The 15,082-nt window shown below is 38.4% G+C and overlaps 2 protein-coding genes and 1 long non-coding RNA gene across 3 annotated transcripts in view; 2 read left to right on the top strand and 1 right to left on the bottom strand.

Annotated features, from left to right (window-relative positions):
• LOC306990700 (uncharacterized protein) overlaps positions 1–772 on the top strand; it is a 16,526-nt gene extending 15,754 nt beyond the window's left edge. The window contains exon 12 of the mRNA XM_079597893.1: positions 112–772. Coding sequence (XP_079454019.1) covers positions 112–206 — 95 coding nt within the window. The 3' untranslated portion in view covers positions 207–772. The remainder of the gene's footprint in view (positions 1–111) is intronic.
• LOC306990705 overlaps positions 1–1,888 on the bottom strand; it is a 6,450-nt gene extending 4,562 nt beyond the window's left edge. Inside the window, exons 1-2 of the long non-coding RNA XR_013795916.1 lie at positions 1,850–1,888; positions 1,505–1,565 (exon numbers count right to left, since the gene is read on the bottom strand). This is a non-coding gene — a long non-coding RNA (uncharacterized lncRNA). The remainder of the gene's footprint in view (positions 1–1,504; positions 1,566–1,849) is intronic.
• Positions 1,631–15,082, top strand: ogal (O-GlcNAcase like). The gene is made up of 16 exons (XM_079597894.1): positions 1,631–2,187; positions 2,785–2,836; positions 2,927–3,024; positions 3,449–3,579; positions 5,352–5,523; positions 6,571–6,669; positions 6,954–7,232; positions 7,424–7,519; positions 8,748–8,971; positions 9,497–9,671; positions 11,249–11,334; positions 11,417–11,509; positions 12,124–12,194; positions 12,775–12,895; positions 13,603–13,726; positions 14,321–15,082. Exons 1-16 carry the CDS (start codon positions 2,145–2,147, stop codon positions 14,455–14,457), a joined length of 2,001 nt encoding a protein of 666 aa, XP_079454020.1. The 5' UTR covers positions 1,631–2,144; the 3' UTR covers positions 14,458–15,082.

Raw genomic sequence — 15,082 nt, 5'->3', positions numbered from 1 at the left:
GCTGGATTTACACCACAGGGGGACTTTAAATCATTGATTGTGATGTGATTACGGGTTAGTTTGGTTGAGATTCTGAATTGTTTAATTTCTGATCTTGTTTTTGTGGTTTAGATTCTAACCGGGACGCCGATGGCTCGTCGAGGAGCCGATGCGAGTCGTTCGACTTCGACACGCTTCTGAAACAGGCCCAGAGACAGAAGAGGTAGCAGCGCAGACTCGAGCACTGAAACAAACCAGTTTACCTGCTGACCAGCTTAAATCACCAGTTTAATCGCTGGTTTCCAGTTCAAGACTTTCGTTCTGGTTTTGGCTGGTCACCCATCATGACTCAAGTTGGCTCACTTGCAATAGTAACTGCTCAAACTGGTTTAAAGGAGTATTCTGGGTCTAGCACAAGTAAAGCTCTATTAACTTCATCTGTGATTGTGACAAACGCACTTACATTAGGAGTCAACGCCGTACAGATGATGTGTAGAGCTTCACTCGAGTTACTTTCCAGAAGAGTCATTTGCACTTCACTAAACTGACTTTACCTTCACGTCTTTCTTACTCGACGGACAAACCCTTCTGTTGAAGTATTGTTGTTTATGAATTTTGTACATAAGAATGGACTGCATTAAAGGATGAAATCATCTTTACTAAAGTACAACGGTGAATGGTTTGTCTTCTATATATATAGTCTGAGGTTTTTTTTAAGTGACACCAAAAATGTTTTCCCATCTTTCTCAGTTGGAATGATGAAGCTATAACTAAATAAAAAAGTTTATGTACTAATAAAGACTGGCCTCTCCTCTGTGACACTAAACTCAGAACTTTTATACAATGTATGTAAAACTTTTACAACCCACATGAAAATACCACTAGATAACAATGACACTAGACTGCTGGGAAATTAACCCCTTTTCAGCCATAGATGTGGGAATGCATTATCCAAACTTAAATGGTTGTAATTCATGAATTATTTTGGAATTAAGACCTAAAGTTGGTCTATTTTTAAAGACACTTTATTGCTGAAGTGAAAGCAAATAAAAAAAAAAAGGTTTTTTTACTGTAAAACAAATGTACTAAACATTTTTTATTTTAATACAAAATATATAGTTTATAAAATCATTTTTACTCAAACTTTTATAAAATCAAAGCCATATTTTGTGTTCCAAATTTGAAATTGATATCACAAAATTGGAGGTTCCTATGAGTTTTTGTTTCAGGTGCTATACCAAAAATATCCACAGGTTAATGTTTAATGTGTTCTCTGACAAATTAATACATTTCTGTCACAATATCACTTCTATGACAGAAAAATCAAATATGGGACCGTGAGTTTGAGGAGAACTGACTAAATACATCCATTAAAAATCACCAAAACAAAGTCTTGAAGGGAAAACCGAAGATAAAAGGTCCTACAGCATTTGAACAGATGATTTTGTCAAACATTACCAGATTTGGGCAAATTGAAGATAATAATAACACTAATCATAACAGAATTAGTCAAATATCCACTTACTGACATTAGTCCTGTTTTCCCGCTCATTTAATGTCACGTGCTGGAGGGTAACCGGCAAAACCTGCAGATTAATTACCAATTAAGACAATATTCATAAGAAATATGTTTAGTTTGGAACATTCTATTAAAAAAAAAGAGGAATACATATGTTTTCTAAACAAATGGTCAGTTTTTCATGGTATAAGTTTGTGAGGCGCCTGAGGAAAACGAACATCTGCAGGTGAATGATTTCAGTTCACCTTTATTTTTACTTCAGTTCCAAGCATTTCTAAAAGCAAATATTTCATATATCTTGATTCCCTATTGCTTTTATCAACATTGTTATCGTTTATTTGTGCGGAATACCTTAAACTGCTGTAGAGTTTGGCAGAAAGCGGGCGCGCGGGGAGCGGGGCTGTGCACATGTGGGCGGGGTTTATTTGACAGCTGAGGAATCGCGCATGCGCGATGGTGTGACCACGCGTACAATAAGGAAGCGGAGAGATTATAAACATAAACATCAACCCAAACAGCTGAGTGTGTGTCAGCATATCCAGAAAGATCGTCGAGCGAGTTCAAAACCATCAAACAGCGCAAACAGAGCTGCATGTGGGTCACATCTGATTGATCATCGATATCGATCGGCTGGAAACCAGGAGTCATGTCCAAGAAATCCAAGATGTTCCTGAGTGGAGTGGTCGAGGGTGAGCCACTAATAATTTGAAGATATAAATAATTAATGATTTTACTCTGGGAAGTGTATTTTAAAAATGTACTGGAATACTACTACTAATAATAATACACAGAATGTATTATTGTATAATAATAATAATAATGTAGGACATATAAAATATATGTATTATAAAAAACATTCATAGTTTAATCATATAATTAGTTTAATTTAATTTAATATTCAGCAATATTATTGATCTCCTGCATTGACAGCATTATACGAGCATCATATACTGTCTCTCCAGATCGGCTATATATATATATAAATTAACTAAATTAATAACTTTTTTACAACAAAAACGAACCACCACTGAACTTACTGTGACGCTATTCTCTTCTAGACACAAACTTTGTTGCATTATTTTCCTGTTATCTCTGTAAAGCTGCTTTGAAACACTGTGTATTGTATAAAGCGTTGTATAAATAAAGCTGACTTGACTATTACACGTTATAAATACACAAAACTGCATTGCTGTTGCATTTCTTTAGAATTTAGTGTATTCTTGCTGTAATTTAGATTGATGTATATTGAGGCGTGTCTGTGATCATGTGACCTGTGTGTATTGCAGGGTTTTATGGGAGGCCGTGGACTATGAGCCAGAGAAAAGAGCTCTTCAGGAGGTGAATAAACCACGTTATCAGATGTCATCGTGTGTTATCAGGTCTTTATCTCACCTGTGTGTGTGTTATTATGTTATTTTTTGTTCCCAGGGAGCAGAAATGGGGCTTGAACGCGTATCTATACGCTCCGAAAGACGATTACAAGCATAGGATGTACTGGAGAGATCTGTATTCCCTGGAAGAAGCAGGTGACAGCCGAACTTAAGCTTGAAAACGAGTTAAATATCACATCTTCGAGAACCTTTCTGTCATAAAGTGCCATTTTTAAGTTTAAATCACTGTTTTACATTTTTTATTTAAAAAATCTTCATCGGAATGCTGTGAAACTTTGTGACTTTAATGGCATTTTGAATGTGAACACAGAAAAAAATTGACTAAGTGGTCGCAAAAAAAAATAGTCACACTTGTGGTCTTCGGTCAAAAGTGACCGACCGTAGGAAATAAATGGGAAATTCAAGAAAAATTCAAAGAAATTTTGTGTGTACAATCTACAAATTGGCCACAAATCTGAAAAAAGTTGACGGCAGTGAAGGGATGACACTACGCTTACATTGCCTTCAGTTATCAGCCGTGACCGTATCTGAAGATGACCTCGCTGATCGTGTGTTACAGAACAACTCATGACGCTGATCTCCGCTGCTAAAGAGCATAACGTGGAGTTCATCTACGCTTTATCCCCCGGGCTGGACATCACCTTCTCCAACCCTAAAGAAGTGGCGGCGCTCAAGAGGAAACTGACACAGGTGCAGACATCACTTCATGTTTAAAGGGCACCTATTATGACATTTAAAATGTTCCTAATGTTGTTTAGGGAGTCCCTAACAACAGTTTTACATGCATGCAATGACAAAAAACACTTTTGTTTTCGTATAATATGCATTTATTTTTACCTGATTTGCTCACCGACTCCCAAATGAATCGTTCAACGACTCACTTTTCCAAACCCCTCCTCTGCGCGACGCTAATCTGCGTTGATTGGTCAGATGACCCAGAAGTGTTTACAGAGATAATACTTATTTTTAACACGGAGTACAATGATGCTTTTATCAATTAAATTGTATTATAATAATGATTATAGTCCACTGCTTTATAGTTTGTAGTAAAAAACGAAAAATAAGATAAAGAATTTAATGTTATGTTAGCGAGCATAGCCCAGAGTTCATATTGTAAAAGCACAATCAGTCTTTGTTTGCGTTAGCCCGATGCATAAACATAACGTTTTTACAAAAAAAAAAATGTAGTTACGTTACTACGAGGTATTACTCTATTCTTTAGACAACTCCGAAAACAATGACAAACACTTCACATATCTCAATACAATTGTCATTGAAGACCTAGAAGCTAAACGGTGCTTACACAACAGACAAAATAATAATTAAGCATGCTACATAAAACATAAAAGCAACAGTTATTAATAACACTTACAGGTTGTGATACGGAGGAGGAAGCTGATGCAAATACACCTGGAACTGAACCTTCCTTCAATATCAGCCGGCTCGCGAATCCAAGTTTGATTGCATTTAAAAAGCAATCGTCTTCAAAATGACGCGAACAAAGCACAAGGCTCGGACTATACTTCTGTGGTATAGTTGTATATATGAATTGTAGCCACTTAGTCTTCAAATGCTCCTCCTTGGGCAGATGAAAAAAGTTTGCTTTTGCGCCGCACTTCAGAACACAGCGTCTCGTCGCCATGATGTTTCCCTGCTGGCCTTGGAGCGCAATAAGTGGGCGTGTCGTATTCAAATAACTTGACAAGTGGACGTCATCTAGTCAGAGAAAAAGCTTCGGTCTTCTAACGATTCATAAAAATGACTCAGAGTCGACTCTCACTTTTGAAAGACAATAACTTTATATACGGTGCACTTTCATATTTCAAACTTTGCAGGATGTTTTTGTTCACTTAGATCTATGTTACACACTACATGAAAGGTACATTTCAAAATTCCATAATAGGTGCCCTTTAAAGTCTCTATTCATCCATGTCCTCATAATCTGCACTGCAGCGTCAGCTCTTTCTCCCAGTCTCTGAAACGCTTCCATCGAAGATTCAGTCTCGCTAAGCCCCGCCTCTCTGAGAGCTGCTCTGCTCTGATTGGTCAGAAAGCAAACACTCATTATCATATCTGAATATATCTTATATGTCCAAAAAAAAAGTTGTTGTTTTGAAAACGTGTAAACCACAAAAACGCGAATCTCTGAAGACGATGATGTCATGCACATGTGTATTACGTGTTCAGTCTATAGTGCTTCATCGCCACCTACTGGCCTGGCAGCAGAATACAGCGCTTTTAGTCGTTTTCAGGGATCCGTGTGCATGGGGATCGTTTTGACAATGGTGTCTGAGATACGACTACAGTGTTTGAGGGCGGGGCTAAGAGACGCTTCTCAGCCAATCAAGACCACAGGCTGGCATTATGCAAATTAGCTACAAACCTACAGGAAGTGAGACTGAAATACTGATGAATGGTTTCAGTTCTGAAGTTCTGTTTAACGCTGTAATTCCTCCGGGCAGGTGTGTGCGTTTGGCTGCCGGTCGTTCGCGCTGCTGTTCGACGACATCGAGACTGAAATGTGTGTCTCTGATAAAGAGGCGTTCAGCTCGTTCGCTGAAGCTCAGGTGTCCGTCACTAACGAGGTGTTCCTGCACCTGGACGAGCCGCACACCTTCCTCTTCTGCCCCACAGGTGCTGAGCCACTGCAACTCGATATACAAACATCAACTGTGATTTACTTTTACTACATGTTATTTAAGCTTTATTTACCCGAACCCTGAACCAGCAGCGTCTCTCACTTTTGGTTAGTTTAAGTTGAAAGACTAAAATAACTAAAACTAAATCATCTAAAATAGAACATTTCTAAAACCTATATAGGTATTAAAAAAATACAGCAAAATTACTAAAACATTAACTTAATTTAAAATGAAAACAAAATATAAAATCTAATTCAAAATATTAATAAAAACTATAATAGTAGTAATTCAATGATGGTACAATTTTTTTTAATTTAAGGTTAAGTAAAACTTTGTTTATCCCATAATGGAAATTTGCATACTAAACATACATATACGTATAATAATTTAAAAATCTAAATAATTTAAGTAAAATTAATACAGTATATCAGATATCAGGGTTATTATCGTTAAATAAAACGAAGGCTAAAACTATTGAAAATTAGAAATGTTGCATTGGCAAAAAACCTGAAATAATAAGTTGAAGCATTATAATAAATATTATAACTAAAATAAATAAAGTTAACTTAATAAATAAATAAATAATAATAATAATATATTAATAAATTATAAAAAATTAATAAAAAATGTAAAATATTGATACAATTAATTAAAATAAATACTAAAACTATTTTTTTTAATAAATACTATAAAATAAATAAAAGCAATACTTTAGAGAGAGAGAGAGAGAGAGAGAGAGAGAGAGAGAGAAAAAAAATGACAAAAGCACATCGCCAACTGACAAAAAAATTAGCTAAATTAACATGAAAACTAAAAATATAAAACTAAAAGCTAATTCAAAATATTAATAAAAGTATAATAACACTGTTGCACGTGATATTGGCCACACATGTATAGACTATCTGCAAACATATGGACATTTTCCACAGCTCAGTTACAACTCTTATCTTTATCTCTAAAGCAGAAATATGAATTATAGCATATTTCCAGGGCATGGTTCTGGTGTTGATGATAATAAAGCAGATAAACTGGTTTGTGCTAGATTACTGCGCTGCGTTCTGCTCGCCGAGTGTGCCGCTGTCTGCGTACCTGAAGACGGTCGGAGAGAAACTCCACGCCGGGATCGACGTCCTCTGGACAGGTGACATCATCACACCTTTAGTCGAATAACCCTCTCTTATTCACACACAATATTTGGTAACGCTTTACGATAAGGTTCATTAGCTACTGTACTTGTACCCCGTCAGACTCTCCTTCATCTTCGGGACACAAATGAAGATATTAGTGATTAAATCTGAGAGTGTCTCACTCCTCCAGAGGCTTCTGTTGTGATTGAAACTTGCCGGCCCAGAAAGTTAATAAAGACGATGTTTAAAATAGTCCGAGTGAACTAACCCTCTAAACCATGTGTGTTCTCGGTGCCAGGGCCGAAGGTGGTGTCGCAGGACATCAGTGTGGCGTCCATAGACGAGGTGTCAGCCGTCCTGAGGAGGCCGCCGGTCATCTGGGACAACATCCACGCCAATGACTACGACCCGCAGAGACTCTTCCTCGGACCCTTCAAGAACCGGCCCGCAGAACTCATCCCCAAGCTCAGAGGCGTCCTCACTAACCCCAACTGCGAATTCGAGCCCAACTTCGTTGCAATTCACACTCTGGCCACATGGTGCAGGTCCAGCTACGCTCAGAAAGACGTTCCTATGGGTAAACTTTAACATTATAGAGCGTTTCACAGCAGCTTTACAGAGATAACAGGAGATTACAGTCACTATCAACTCCATAAAACCACAATCTTTCACACACACAGTTATTTATATATATGCACTCCTAATTCCTGAGTTACATTTCCCTCGTGTATTGATGTCTGTCGCGGTGATGATGTCATCGCTCCACAGATGGAGACGACGGGTCGGACTACAACCCCCATGATGCTTTGCAGCTCGCACTCACTGATTGGCTGGTGGAGTTCAGTCGAGCCAATCAGCCTGACGGTAAAGACACAACTCTGACATCATGTGTGCTATCGCTAACTGAGACTAAAACCAACATTTTCATTACTTGAAAAAAAAAAGTGAACATTAACTGTGATAAAATGTAAAGTTATTTTGCAGAGGCAACATTTCGCGCTTTCGATTAGCATTAAAGGTTGTGTAGGTAAGAATTGTCTAAAGAACTTTTTTTCAAATTGGCTTAAACTGTCTTTATATACCAATACATAATTAAAATGTAAGTACTTTGAAAAAGACAGTATAAAAATTGAGTGACTATAGTGTATTTAATCTTCAAAAAACACAGCTCATTAATTCCTACCGGGACGAAACAAGTGATTGGCTTGCGTGACTGTCACTCTCCGTCGCCATGACTACTGCCGCTATTACTGGCTCCGCCCACGTGCAGTCGCTCACTCGTTTTTAGGTGGGAGTGACTGGAATTAATGAGCTGTGTTTATTGAAGACTAAATACACTAGAGTCACTCAGTTTTTATACTCTCTTTTTCAGAGTACTTGCATTTTAATTATGTATTGGTATATAAAGACAGTTTAAACAAATTTGAATAAAAGTTTTTTTAGACAATCCTGACCAACCCTACCTTTAAAGTGTAACTTTCCCGATTTTCAACCCACTTTGTATCGTCACACTGTCAGTATTATATGTAAATAAATGATGTTTACTCTTCTCCGTTTTACCTGGACTGAGAAATTCACTTTTATTTGTCAGCAAAAGTGCGCAGATTACGTAAAACGCATCACTTAAAGTCCCCCTGTGGTGAAAATATAGTTTTTAATGTAGTTTATGTGTGTGTGTGGAGTTATTAATCTGCTTTAACACACACCATGTGTAAGTTCATAAGTGGACAGCACTGCTGAGTATTTTCTGCTTAAAACTGCAGTGAACCAAAGACAGTCTCAAACACACGGTGTGAAATCGCTGGTGTTTCTGACGTCACACACTACCTTGACCAATCAGATCAACGTGTGATCGTCCACCAGTGGATCTCTGAGTGAGTGAGTGAGTGGAGGCGGGGCTCATTTGCATATTCATAGAACCACGCATACTAAATGAGGCAAGGGTGTCGAGTTACATTCAATATATTTTAAGGCATGAAGGAAAAAACATTAACATGCCATTTTGGTGAGACTACAGGGGGACGTTAATGCTAAATAAACGTTTTCTTCCATTTTGAGATGACATGTGACTCAGTGCTCTGATGGTGTTCAGGCTCTGGCGCTCGCGGCTCTAAACGAGACGAAGAGGAGCCGATGCAGACGGACGGATACGAGCCGGGACCCAAAGACAACCCGCTGTACACGGCCGAGCCGCTGACACTAGCGGACCTGACGCTGCTAGCGGAGCTCTTCTATCTGCCGTACGAACACGGGCCCACCGCCCTCGTCATGTTGCAGGAGCTGCACTGGCTGCGGTCGGACCGCGACTCTGAGAAGGTCAGAGTGTGACGATGATGATCCCGAAGTCTCAACATACATTTTTTAACATTTAGGCTTGTTGTTATTTATTACGGGTTTGAGCGTTTAGCGCTGAAACACTATTGCAATTGTTAGAATCGGCCTGATGGTGGCGCTACAGCGGTGAGAAGTACGTAATAGCTCATAACTCCTGAACGCTCATGTCGCTGGTGTTTCTGACGTCACACACTACCTTGTAACCAATCAGATCAAGGTGTGATCATCAACCAGTGGATCTCTGAGTGAGTGAGTGAGTGAGTGGAGGCGGGGCTCATTTGCATATTCATAGAACCGCGTAAACTAATCGAGGCAAGGGTGTCGAGTTACATTCAAGATATTTTAAGACACTAGTCCTAGGTTTGTCGCCCGATCGGAACCAAACCAGCGCAGCGCTAACACAGCGCTTCTTTCTGATTGGTCCAATGTAAATGTACACATTGAATGCAATGAATGTTGCTTTGGATAAAAGCGTCTTTCAAATGTATAACTGTAAATGTGTTGCAGGGTGAAGAATGGCGACGGAGAGCCGAGAAGTTTGACGACATGTGCGGTGCCGTGGTCCAGATGTTCAACCGACTGTCCAATGTGCCCAACAGGGTCATCCTCTATGACCTTTACAATTACATCTGTGACATCAAGAGTGGCGTCACCATGGCCAAAGCCTACGTCAAAACACTGGGTACGTGACACGGAGTGTGTGTGACAGTCGCCGGCCCTGAACAGGCTTGTGTGTAACTCATTACAAGTACTTGAGTTACATAATCAGACTACTTTAGCAGGTAACCAGTAAAGTAACGTATTACTTTTCAATTTACAACAAAATATCTAAGTTACTTTTTCAAATGAGTAACGCTTGTGTGTGTGTGTGTGTGTGTGTGTGTGTGTGTGTGTGAGAACATGGTTATTTTAGTTCTAGATTAAATGTAAACATGCATTTACTCATCTCGCTTGCACGAAAACATTCAGTATTCCTCAAAATGCATAAAAACAGTTAAACGCAATCTCAGAATTTTACGCAAAACTAACTATATTAAATTACACAAATATACTTTATGTATTTAATCTCACCTTATTAACCAATGTCTTTGCTACTGACCTTCAATGATCTAATTCAACCGTACTAATAAGCAAACATTACTTTAGATTAGATTCAGAAATAAGAGTGTTGAACTTGAACAGCAGAAGCTTTATTTGTTGTTATTAAAAAATAAACAAGCAAGCCCAGCCAAGATGAGAAAAGGTAACGGAAAAGTATTTTAACGCATTACTTCTCATAAAAAGTAACTAAGTAACACAAGTAATTACTCATTTGGGAAGTAACGCAATATTGTAACACTATTTTTAATAAAGTGTAACTAAGTAACGCAAGTAATTACTTTTTTGGGAGTAACACAATATTGTAACACTATTTTTAATAAAGTGTAACTAAGTAACGCAAGTAATTACTTTTTTGGGAAGTAACGCAATATTGTAACACTATTTTTCATAAAGTGTAACTAAGTAACGCAAGTAATTACTTTTTTGGGAGTAACACAATATTGTAACACTATTTTTCATAAAGTGTAACTAAGTAACACAAGTAATTACTTTTTTGGGAGTAACACAATATTGTAACACTATTTTTCATAAAGAGTAACTAAGTAACACAAGTAATTACTTTTTTGGGAGTAACACAATATTGTAACACTATTTTTCATAAAGTGTAACTAAGTAACACAAGTAATTACTTTTTTTGGGAAGTAACGCAAAATTGTAACACTATTTTTCATAAAGTGTAACTAAGTAACACAAGTAATTACTTTTTTGGGAGTAACACAATATTGTAACACTATTTTTCATAAAGAGTAAAACTAAGTAACACAAGTAATTACTTTTTTGGGAGTAACACAATATTGTAACACTATTTTTCTTAAAGAGTAACTAAGTAACACAAGTAATTACTTTTTTGGGAGTAACACAATATTGTAACACTATTTTTCATAAAGAGTAACTAAGTAACACAAGTAATTACTTTTTTGGGAGTAACACAATATTGTAACACTATTTTTCATAAAGTGTAACTAAGTAACACAAGTAATTACTTTTTTGGGAGTAACACAATATTGTAACACTATTTTTCATAAAGTGTAACTAAGTAACACAAGTGGTTACTGTTTTTTGCGAGTAACACAACATTGTAACGCATTACTTTTAAAAGCATCTCCCCGACACTGGTCCCGCTGGCGCTGTAACGAAGCGTCTGCTGTTTTCCTGCAGGAGGTCGCACGCCTCACCCTGCGCTGGCTCTGAGTGACGACCCCGAGCCGTGGGGTTTCAGAGGCGCGTTATCTGGAGAATTCCAGGTACGCTTCTGTACGACACTGACCTTTGACCTGTGATGAACCTCCGGGTCCTGATGATGTTTGTGTTCCTCGTGATGTCTAGAGGATGCTGCCGTCACACGGGATCCGGGATCTGTTCCGCAGTCCTCCCGCCACACGCGTGTACACCATTCGGCCCTGCACTCCTACAGATCAGGTGACGCGCTCTTAAAGGGACAGTGCACATTTCATTTCATTTACTGACATGTCATTCCAAACCTGTATGACTTTAGTTTGAAACATGTTAACAAAACAGTTTATTTATAATTAAGATTTCTGTAAGAGTCTCTTCTGCTCAGCAAGGCTGCGTTTATTTGATCAAACTTACAGTAAAACAGTGAAATATTATTATAATGTAGATCATCAGTTCTCTATGTGAATATACAGTAAAGTGTAATTTATTCCTGTGATCAAAGCTGAGTTTATCATCATTACTCCAGTCTTCAGTGTCACATGATCCTCCAGAAATCAGTGTAATATGAGGATCTGATGCTCAAGACACATTTATGATTATTATCAGTGTTGAACACACTGCTTCAGATTTTTGTGCTTTCTGCTTTGATCACAGTAATAAATTACACTTTACTATATATTCACATAGAAAACCGCATTTTACATTATAATAATATACATTTTTACTGTATTTTTGATCAAATAAATACAGCTTTGGTGAGCAGAAAAGATTCTTTCAAAACATAAAAAATCATAATTATTCCACACTTCTGACTGGTAGTGTACGTGAATGGTTCTCAACATCTTCTGTTTGTTCAGCCGGAGGTGATGAAGATCTTTAAAGAGATGCAGACGGAGACGCAGCAGAACGTCGAGCTGGTCGGCGACCGGTGAGAATACGCCAGTTCGTCTGGTCCGATCAGTCGAGTCTCGTCATCTATACAGCGCTTTACCAGTGTAGTTTCACAGCAGCTGTACAGAGATCACAGGAGATTACAGTAACGGGAGATTACAGTAACAGTGTTCAGGCTTTACAGCAGATCTAGAGTAAAGTAACTGTCCAGATAAAGTTAGTTTTGATTGATTACTTCCGTTGTAAAGATCATTAGTTATTAACTTAGCGGCCGCTAACACGACACCGTTCTAGTCGGTCATTCACACACAACAGTGTTTGGAGCTCGAGAACACACACTCTGAAACAGGATCCAATGTGCAAGCGTTGAATTTTTTTAACGTTATCATCTCCTCATAAGCTTCAAAAACATGAATCTGTGTAAACGTGCCGGCGTGCACATGCGTATCACGTGTTTAGTCTGTAGATATGAGCGTTTGAATATATATGTGTGCGCAGGCGTGTAGTTTCTTTACAAGTTTACCTCACCAAATTACTCATCTGGCCTTAAAAATTCATAATACAGATTTGTTTGTTGCTTAGTCACTGAACGCGTAATGAAAGCTTCTCTCCGTCAGGCTGGTGGAGGGCCACGTCACGCCGACACAGAACTGCGGTCTCATACTAGATGATGCTTCTGGGGTTTGTGGTTACGTGTTCGCCCTCAGTGATGCAAAGACGGCCATGACTAAAGCTCAGGTATGGAAATGACATCTAGATTCATTATAATGTTTCCTTCTACAGTCCTGATGATGTGTTCCGGCTCTACTAGATCATGAATGTTGATTATTCTTCTCATATTCTCCAGTGTTGCGGCTCCTCTCTTCCCAGTTTGTCAGTAACGCTCTGTTTACTTCCTGTCTCTATGAAGCCCCTCCTTCTGCAAAGCACACTGTGCTCTGATTGGTCGGCTGGAGCAGTGTGTTGTGATTGGTCGAGCGATTCGAGTGTGTTTGAGAAATGTCCCGCCCCTTTCCATAACCGCCAGTTTAACACACTACTAACTCACTCAACCAGGCCCCGCCCCTTTATTCTGCATATTAATTATTATAATGAGGAATATTGTGAAGAAACTCGAGACTACAGTGGAGGCGATTCAGGAGTTCAGGAACACTGACACTGATGTAGAGAAGAACTGGAGCGTTCTCATGATCGACACACACACACACACACACACACACACACACACACACACACTGACACTGATAAAGAGAAGAACTGGAGCGTTCTCATGATCAACACACACACACACACACTGACACTGATGTAGAGAAGAACTGGAGCGTTCTCATGATCAACACACACACACACACACACACACACACACACACACACACTGAAGAGAGATGAACAGCAGAATAGATGCAGTGTAATGTCTTGACCTCGATGTGTTTTCATGTGTCCAGTATCCAGAGACGATGCTGCAGGATTTCCCATCGGTCATGGCTCTTCAGATCCACTCGAAAGTTCCCGATCACAACGCAGCGAAGCGTCTGATTCTACAGGTGCTGTCAGCGCTGAGAGACAGCGGTGAGTTCAAAGCGGTGCTATAATGCCCTCTTCACAAGATGTACAATAAGTCTCTGATGTCCCCAGAGTGTGTGTGTGTGTGTGTGTGTGTGTGTGTGTGTGTGTGTGTGTGTGTGTGTGTGAAGTTTTAGCTCAAAATACCCCACAGATATTTTTACATAGCATGTTAAAATTGGTTGAATGGTTAGTTGATGAATTTATGTAGATTATGTGTAGTTATCTTCTAGTCATTGATTAGCATATTCTGTCATGATAATCTATAAATCGTGTTCCGGGGGCGGGGTTTATGTAAATTATAGGGTTGGTGATGTCACTAATGTTGTGTAGTTCCTACCAGCCGTTTGTTGTAGTTCTTAAAAAACTATTTCTGGAAAAGCAAATATCTCCCTTTGCTCTGAACTTTGAGCGTTGTAACTTTGCAGATGTTGTTTATGATCAAACAGCAACATTACACACTCACTACAGTTAAAGTCAAATCATGATCAACCACACTCGACCAATGGCTGAACAGCGTTACACTCTCAACGCAAAACACAGTGTAAATACTCTCTCTCTGTGTGTTTGTGTGTGTGTGTGTGTGTGTGTGTGTCTCAGGCTCTAAAGGCGTGTTCAGCGAGTTCAGATCCAACGACAGACGCATGTTTGACTTCCTGAAGACGCTGAACGTGTTCCAGGTGCTGAAGGTCGAAGGGCTTCCGACACACGTGCGCATGATGGGAACTAAACTCTGACGACACACACCGTCATCACACAACATCTGCTTTTGATTAAATCCACGAGTGTTTGTTTGCTTGCTTGTTTTTGAAAATCTGTATAAAAGTCATTAACATGAGTGATAAATGAATAAATTATGGATCAGTTCTGCACTGCAGGAAGGGACACCTTAAAGAAATCAAACTGCCTCAAATTTATAATAAAGCTTTATTTGCATATTCATTTTAATATGTATGTCTCACCATTATCTTTTAATTAATGCCATAATAAAAGATGTATCATATAAACATGTCCAGTGTAGTTCTTACAATAACAATAAAAAACTCTAAAACCAGCAACACATCACAAATAACACACTTTACAGTAAGCTTTCATCTGTTAACATTAGATAATGCTGTTCATTGTTATTTCTAATGCATTTATCTTCATTCCAAGATGTACTAATACACTATTAAATCAAAAGCTGTGCACTAACATGAACAACTATATTTTACTAATCTTCATGATTAATAAATACTTTTAAAGTATATATATATAGCTAATGCATTAACTAATGTTAACAAATGAGACCTTATTGTAAAATGTTATCAATAAAATAGCTTTTGAGGTTGTGTAGTTTTTAATAAAGGCATTTTTTAAGAC

This window comes from Phoxinus phoxinus (assembly GCF_949152265.1).
Source record: "Phoxinus phoxinus genome assembly, chromosome: 22".
NCBI classification, from domain to species: domain Eukaryota; kingdom Metazoa; phylum Chordata; class Actinopteri; order Cypriniformes; family Leuciscidae; genus Phoxinus; species Phoxinus phoxinus.
Note: the sequence above shows the minus strand (reverse complement) of the source record. Positions and strands in the feature narration are given on the sequence as shown.

Coding starts and splice junctions, on each gene's coding strand:
- ogal (XM_079597894.1), top strand. CDS start 2,145: ATGTCCAAGAAATCCAAGATGTTCCTGAGTGGAGTGGTCGAGG. Junction 3,580..5,351: donor TCAAGAGGAAACTGACACAG/GTGCAGACATCA, acceptor TCCTCCGGGCAG/GTGTGTGCGTTTGGCTGCCG. Junction 7,520..8,747: donor TCGAGCCAATCAGCCTGACG/GTAAAGACACAA, acceptor GATGGTGTTCAG/GCTCTGGCGCTCGCGGCTCT.